General features: G+C 40.6%; 1 protein-coding gene across 1 annotated transcript; it reads right to left on the bottom strand.

Moving 5' to 3' along the window:
- Window positions 1-6,030: 6,030 nt before the first annotated feature.
- LOC147998091 (Y-linked testis-specific protein 1-like) lies at window positions 6,031-6,680 on the bottom strand. The gene is made up of 2 exons (XM_087601440.1): window positions 6,564-6,680; window positions 6,031-6,453 (listed from the first exon to the last, which is right to left on the bottom strand). The coding sequence occupies exons 1-2, from the start codon at window positions 6,678-6,680 to the stop codon at window positions 6,031-6,033; spliced, it is 540 nt and encodes a 179-aa protein (XP_087457566.1).
- Between the last annotated feature and the right edge of the window lie 1,038 nt (window positions 6,681-7,718).

Genomic DNA, 7,718 nt, shown 5'->3' with positions numbered 1-7,718 from the left:
TCAATTTTGTCTGAAAAATTTGTATATGTAATAGGCCAAATATCAGTATTTTGTAATAACCAATTAACTGTTGTTTGGAATAAGATATGTTTTACCAGGTTTCTTTTCAAAATACTTCCATGACTCCAGTCCACAACTCTGTATTAACACAGCTGAAGCTTTATCTCCAATGTGCATAAGAAAGACCTAACTCCTCTGGTAGGGTGAGGTACTTAGCCAATTAACATATCCTTAGAAGCTTCAAATTAGCTTCAAATATTCTTTTCTGGAGTATTGCAACAGCTACTCCCCAAATATTAAAGCTCATTTTGAGAGCAAATGTTTGTAGTAAAAATTTCCATATACATTGAAAGATTTAAGTTCTAACTTCTTACACTGAAGAAGCAACAAAATTACCTTATATGAGGCTGTTAGCAATCCTCTAAATCTATCCTGAAATGGCAGTTGGAGTAAGTAAAATGGCTGTAATGTTCTCACAAGTTACAAAACCTCATCAATCCTTCGTAAATCTTGTAACAATCTCTACCTGTATGATTTTTCCTTAATTAAAAATAAGTTTGAGTTAGTCAATGTAACACTGGCAATCCTAATGATAATCTTTAAGTACTCTTTGTAACACCAGAACACAGCCACGAGGTCACCTGAGTTCTGAGTAGTGACTAGGCAGCTGTCCTTAGGGCAGTGGTAATTAGCATAAGAATACCGATAGCACAGGAGCCGGATGTAGATCGCTCCTAAGAGACACAGCCAGAATACAGCAAATACAGAGGCGAATGCCAGCAGCAAACCACTGAACTGAGAATAGGACCCCCGTTGAAGGAATCAGAGAAAGAACTGGAAGAGCTTGAAGGGGCTTGAGACTCCATATGTACAACAATGCCAAGCAACCAGAGCTTCCAGGGACTAAGCCCCTACCCAAAGACTATACATGGACTGACCCTGGACTCTGACCTCATAGGTAGCAATGCATATCCTAGTAAGAGCACCAGTGGAAGGGGAAGCCCTGGGTCCTGCTAAGACTGAACCCCCAGTGAACTAGACTGGTGGGGGGAGGGCGGCAATGGGGGGAGGGTTGGGAGGGGAACACCCATAAGGAAGGGGAGGGGGGAGGGGGATGTTTGCCCAGATACCGGGAAAGGGAATAACATTTGAAATGTATATAAGAAATACTCAAGTTAATAAAAAATATATATATATATATATATATATATATATATATATATATATATATATAAAGAATTCATTTTAAAACAGGAATTTTTTTTTGTAAAAATATTATACTTGGGAACCTAAATGTTAAAAAAAAAAAAAAAGAATTAAGCCCTTATATCGCTCAGTTTGCATCTTTGCGGGTATGCTTCCTAACAGTTCTCTGTGGAAATTCTAGATTCCTCCTTGTGGAATTTTGAAATTTTATGATATGCAGTGTTATTCCTTCCATCTGGCTGCCCCAACACTTGGCTATAAGAATATTAAAATACTGAACTCCTACATAGCAAGTTAAAAATTCGTAAAGTTCAGTGCAGGTTATTGTGTATGCAATCCAGTTTATTGGATGGCAGCGTTATACCGAAATGTATACATTCTACTTTCCAAGAAGACTGATAAATAGTAAATCGTGCTTGACAAAATAAGGCTTTTTCTTATTCTCGTACATTTTGATGTTAGGCTTTCTGTACATTACCAACAGCAAGTTTTCATAATTTTGGAAAATATGGCATAGCAACAAGTAATATGCCTAGTAAAAGTGTCTCATCTTGATATTACACATACTAACATCAGTCTTCAGTGATGTTTAAACTCCATCTAACTAAGTCTAATTGGAAATGGAAAATAAAACTAAATTACAATCTAGTATTCCAAAACATTTTCAACAGCACCTCATGTTTGAGCATTCCATTTATGTAAGTGATCATAACTATCATTCTGATTATAAAATGTATACTTATTGCATTTTAATAAAGTTAAATATATAGCAGGCAAACTTTTAAAACTTTATAGTAAGAAAATATAAATATTGTATACTCTATGCCCATAAATTATATGGTCCACGTAATGTGTGATATTCTTTCTATATCTTCGCAACAATCAAAATGGGAATTTCACTGTTGTTTTTAAAATATTTTAAGGAATTTTTCATTTATTTTTTATTCATTTTCCATTTGGGGGAGAAGTAGACAGATCATATAGATCTGGATACTATAAAATTTGCTGTGTTCTGGAGGATAATTCTCAACCCATGGTTCTCCTGGCTTTACCTCCCATAGCCTAGGATTACAAGTGTGTACACCCAGTTTTGCATTGCTAGGGATTGAATCCAGGGTGTTCTGTGTGCTAGGCAGGTATTTGCCAATTGAGCTACATCCAAGCTATTTCATTTTCATTCAAAGACAAAAATCTCTTAGCATTTCTCCTTTTCTTAAAACCGATCATTCTCATCAGGCACTTGATTTTGTTCAGATTTCTTCTCAGTTGGTCTGTGAAAATGTTCTGTGAACATTTCCTCTGAAGATTTCACTACTGTGCTAATTCTCTGTTGACGATCCTTGAAACCACCCAGTAAATGCTTTGAATGCCTCCTACTTCCTATGTTCTAGGGCAAAGAGCAAATTATTTATTAACAAAAATCTCCTTAGGTTGAGCTTCAGTCTCTCACCGTGTTATGTGCATTTATTGGCTCTACTTCTGTCTTCTGAAGCTTCTAGATTCTAGTAATTCTAATGTTCTTTGGGGAAAATATGTCTTTTTCTTGGAGGAGAGGATATAAATGGTCTAATCAAACTAGTACATCAACAGACATGCATGGCTGTTTTACCCTGAATTTCATTATGAGGAAGTAATAAAGAATTTTCTTAGAAAAAAAAAAAAGAATACCGATAGCTTTAGGGTAAACCACAACTTTGGAAAGGAAAACTCACTAGGCAACTGTTCTTGGGGCAGTGGAATTAGCATTAAAATACAGATAAAAAGTTTGACTGCCAATTCTTATATATGAACGCAAGATGGTATGGTCTCCAATACCTCTACAAAGAGACAATGTCCTAAATTCTTTTAGAAGCCTGGTTCCTAGAATAAGAATTCCATAAAAACATTACCTCAATTTAGACCTGTCTCCCTAGGTTGGCCCGTGTCACACGCTATCTAGAAGGACTCCATCCAGATTACCAGCTTTATGTCAACTTTTTGTTACCAATATTATACCCTTATAACCATATCTAATAACTTGAAAGCCAATAGTCCATAACCAAGGCAAATAGAGCATATTTATACATTATATACATTATTATACATTATCAGTACATGAGCAAGTTTTACCTTTAAATTAAAACAAACTGTCTATAACTTTCTATTTGTGGTTATTAGGTAAGAGCCTGTGGCTCTACTAGAAACACTGTTTATATAAGAAATTGTCTTACTTAGGGTTCCTATTGTTGTAAGGTAACATTGTGACCAAAAGAGCAAGTTAGGGAGGAAAAGGTTTATTCAGCTTACACTTCTACATTGCTGCTCATCACCAAAGGAAGTTGGGACAGGAACTCAAACAGGACAGGATTCTGGAGGCAGGAACTGAGGCATTTGCTATGGAGTGGCACTGCTTACTGTCTTCCTCTCATGTCTGGATTAGCTTGCTTTCCTATAGAACCCAGGACCACCAGCCTAGGAATGGTGCCGCTCACATTGGGCTGGGCCCTCCTCCACCAATCACTAAGAAAATGCCTTACACTTGGATCTTGTGGAGGCATATTCTCAAATGAGGCACCCTCTACTCTGATGACTCTAGCTTGTGTCAAGTTGGCATAAAATCAGGGTGGTGGTTTGAATGTGATTGTCCCATGGGAAGTGTGACACCTTGTTGGAGTAAGTGTGGCATTGTTGGAGGAAGCATATCACAGTGGGGGTGATATGCTTCTTCTCCAACACCATGACTGCCTAGACGCTTACATGATTCCTGCCTTAATGAAAATAGACTGAACTTCTGAACCTGAAAGCCTGCCCTAATTAAATGTTGTCCCTTGGGGTTGGGGATTTAGCTCAGTGGTAGAGCCCCTGCCTAGGAGGTGCAGGGCCCTGGGTTCAGTCCCCAGCTCTGCAAAAAAAGCACCACCCCCCAAAAAAATATTGTCCCTTATAAGTTGCCTTGGTCATGTTGTCTTTTCACAGCAATGACACCGTCAGACAACCAGCCAGTATAAAAACTCCCAAATAGCAGAATTAATCAACGATAGAAAGTATTTACAAGTCCTGTAGTGAGAAACTTATTCTTGAGAGAAGAAACAGCAATGAATGAGTCCAAGATAAGGTTGCCTCCATAGAAACACTTGGAGTGTAGATGTGGCTCAGAAAGACCCCATGGAGTGCACAGGGGCTTCTCAGGAGGAGAGAGCTCCATGGTCAGGAACCACAAAGGATTTTAAAGTCATGGCAAATGGCCTATGAAAGTGCTCAATGCAGCACCTCTGCATTGGAGTCACCGTCAAGAGTTTTCTGAGGATAAGCTTACATGTGAGTAAAAGACGGGAACTTCCTGAGGCTAGATAAGATAAAAGGGCCTACAGTTGTGTAGGAAGCCATCCAGACGAAGGAGAGCCAGGCAAGAATAGCCAGTGCAGGAGCTCTATGTGGTCATCTAGGGGCATTGAAATATTACAGGATACAACGGAGTCTAACAGTGCTCAGGGAAGCTAAACACAGAAACCATGTAACACCTGACATAAGCTCACGGCATCCTCATGTTCTTTTTTAAATTACTTTTTACTGATCATACAAAATAATGGGCTTCATGATACTTTCAGGAATCAATAGATATAAACTTAGTTTGGCATTCACTTATCTTTAGTTATCCTCATCAAAATGTCCTCCGGGTAAGCCTCCACCTCACATCCACCTTCTGTATTGATGGCTTGGCTGTTGTTTAAGGAACCAAAGAGACCAATATGGATGTGGTCCAAGTTCATCTCATTCTAGACCCACTCTGTTCTTCCTGGGCCTCCTGCTTCACATTTTGAGAACTCCATCTTGGAATTCCTTCGTCCCTCAGCATCCTCTACTCCCTCATGTGTTCTTTAGTCTTTCTTCCACATCACCATCAATTTAATCTTTCTTACCCTCATCCTGGTCTCTTCTCTGCATGTGAAGTTTGGATTTATTTAAAAAGATGACTTTAGGGGCCTGGAGAGAAAACCAATTGATTAAGAGCTCATCCTCTTTGAAAGAGAACTTGGATTTTTTTCTTTGAGCTCATGTCTAATGGCTCCCAACCACCTTTAATTTCAGCTCCAGGTGACCTGACTATTCTTGTCTCTGTTGTCTCCTGTATTAATGCCCTGCCCCTACACACATAATTAAAAATAATACTTCTACAGATGAAAAACAGGTTTCATTAAGTTTTGTTAGTCAAAGAATCCCCAATCTTCTCTGATTCTGAGTCTGCTTGGATCAGTTTATTGGGTTTCCCCTTGAGTTCCAAGACCACCTCCCTGTTACCTGCCCCTCTTTCCCCAACGGTCTGTTTCTCCCTCAAACTTCACCTCTGAGAGTCTATCTATTTCTGGCCCCTCTCCACTGCTTCCTAAACATCCATCTTTTTTTTTCCCCCGTGCCATCCCTGCTCCTTTAATCCTCATCTCCAGTTCTTTCCTCTCCCTAAAGACCAGACCAGCTCAGTCCTGTTTGTTTTAGCCTATGTGACATTAGACTTACCTTGACCTTTCTGGCTTCCTCTCAATGTTCCATCCACCACAGTCAGTCTCCTCCACCAAAGTGTTCACACACAGAACGTCACATCGCACATTTTAATTTTTAGAGCAAAAACAAATTCCACTGGAAAAGATACTGGGGTTGTCAAAGGCCCTTGGGTATCTGAAACACAGAAAAACAAACATTTTCCCCCCAATTCTATAAATTCCCCATCTATGTCCCCCAAACTTTGTGAATTTCACCTTAACGGATCTTTTCCATCAGATTATAGACATAGATGTGGACATCGCCATCAAACTTGATGAAGTACACGGAAGGCTTGCCTAGTACTTGTTAAATAACTTTTCCCATCTTTTTGGACCCATCGCTTCTGGTGAACTGCACACATTGACCGGTTAAGATGTTTCTGTCAATGTCTGACTTCACCTCTGCTGGAGTAATCTCTGGAATGATACGGAGGTTACCTTCTGTGTAATCATTCAGGAGATGGTAGATGTATAGGACTGGATCTTTCTCGTAGGTGATGTAAAACCAGTCCTTCATGATCGGCACCTGGGCTAGGACCACCCCTCTCCAGTTGTCCTTAGAGCCATGTTTGCCCTCAAATTTATGCTCCACAGCTCGGCCAACCATGCCACTTGAGAGATGGGCGTCTTTCACTTGAGGAAACACTACTTTGTGAGTCAAGACCTTAAGCTTTAAAATCCTCTCATCGCTGTTAAGTGCCAGTCCGTAGACACAATCAATTCCATCATACTTGACCAGATAGAGAGAGGGATTTGTTGACACTTGATCTAGAACTATGGCCTTCCCCTGGGTGATGGCTCATCACCTTCCTTCCATCCGTGAGAAATTCTGCAGCCCACAATGTTCCCCAGGGCCTGGGGAGAAGGCCTCCTCCTCCTCCGCTTCTGGAATGATGGTGTGCTCATCCTCCTCAGAGACATCTTCTTCTTGGCTGCAGACCTAGTGTAGTAGGCCATGGCACTCCTGGTCCACTGTCTTGTGGCTATAGTTCTGTGTTCAGGCTTCATACTTGCCTATGGCTTGGGTTTGAAGAGCTGACCTGCTTAAAGCAGACACAATGGTGTTGCCTCTGTCATATGAGTGCCTGCAAGAACAATGGGGGTGGGGTGGGGGAGGGCGCTTGACCAAGGCTCTTGTCTAAGAGAACTTTGGAGCAGGTGAGGAAGGCGATGGTAAACGGGTTTGAGCATCTGAATCTAATTCTGTCATAATCAGATGTTCATAGGAGGGTTGGGCAATGGTGGAGCACACCTTTAGTTCCAGCACTCAAGAAGCAGAGGGAGGCAGACCTCTGTGAGATCAAGGGCAGCCTGGTCTACAGAATTAGTTCCAGGATATCCAAAGCTACCCACAGAAAAACCCTGTCTCAAAAATCAAAATCTAAAATTCATAGGAAAATGAAAAAATGGTTCTCTACAGCTCAGAATAACATATTCAGACACATTTCTTCAGGCCGAGGCACTTTTCTTCTGCTGAGGAACATCACTTTGAATGGCTAGGTCAGTGTGGGATTAAGTATCCCTGTCCCCACTTTAAGCAAGCAGAACAGAGAAAGGATAGCAAAGGAGCCAGAAGGGTGGCCACACCCCTCTTCTACCCTCTAACTATGAGCTATGTGAAAACATCCACAAGTATCTGCCCAGAGACAAAGCACACCAGTCCACTGGCTTTCGGTACTGTGCATCCTGACCCAGCCCCAGATTTATTCCGTGATGCTGTTGGATCTTCGAACGCAACAAGAGTCTTTTGTGTAGGCAACAACAGCCATTTAGAAATAATATCTACTGGGTTTGGGATGACTCAGTGGTAGAGCAGTTGACTAGCAAGCACAAGGACCTGGGTAAGGTCCTCACCTCTGAAAAAAAATATAAAACAAACAAACAAACAAACAAACAAAAAAACAAAGGAATATTATCTCCTAAAATGCACAGGGAGAAAGAGAAGCTTTGGCATTTTAGTAGAATTATGAATTAGATATAGTTAGCAAAGTATAA

Source organism: Rattus norvegicus, chromosome Y, assembly GCF_021556685.1.
Source record: "Rattus norvegicus strain SHRSP/BbbUtx chromosome Y, alternate assembly SHRSP_T2T, whole genome shotgun sequence".
Lineage (NCBI taxonomy): Eukaryota > Metazoa > Chordata > Mammalia > Rodentia > Muridae > Rattus > Rattus norvegicus.
This window is presented reverse-complemented; position numbering and strand designations above follow the sequence as displayed.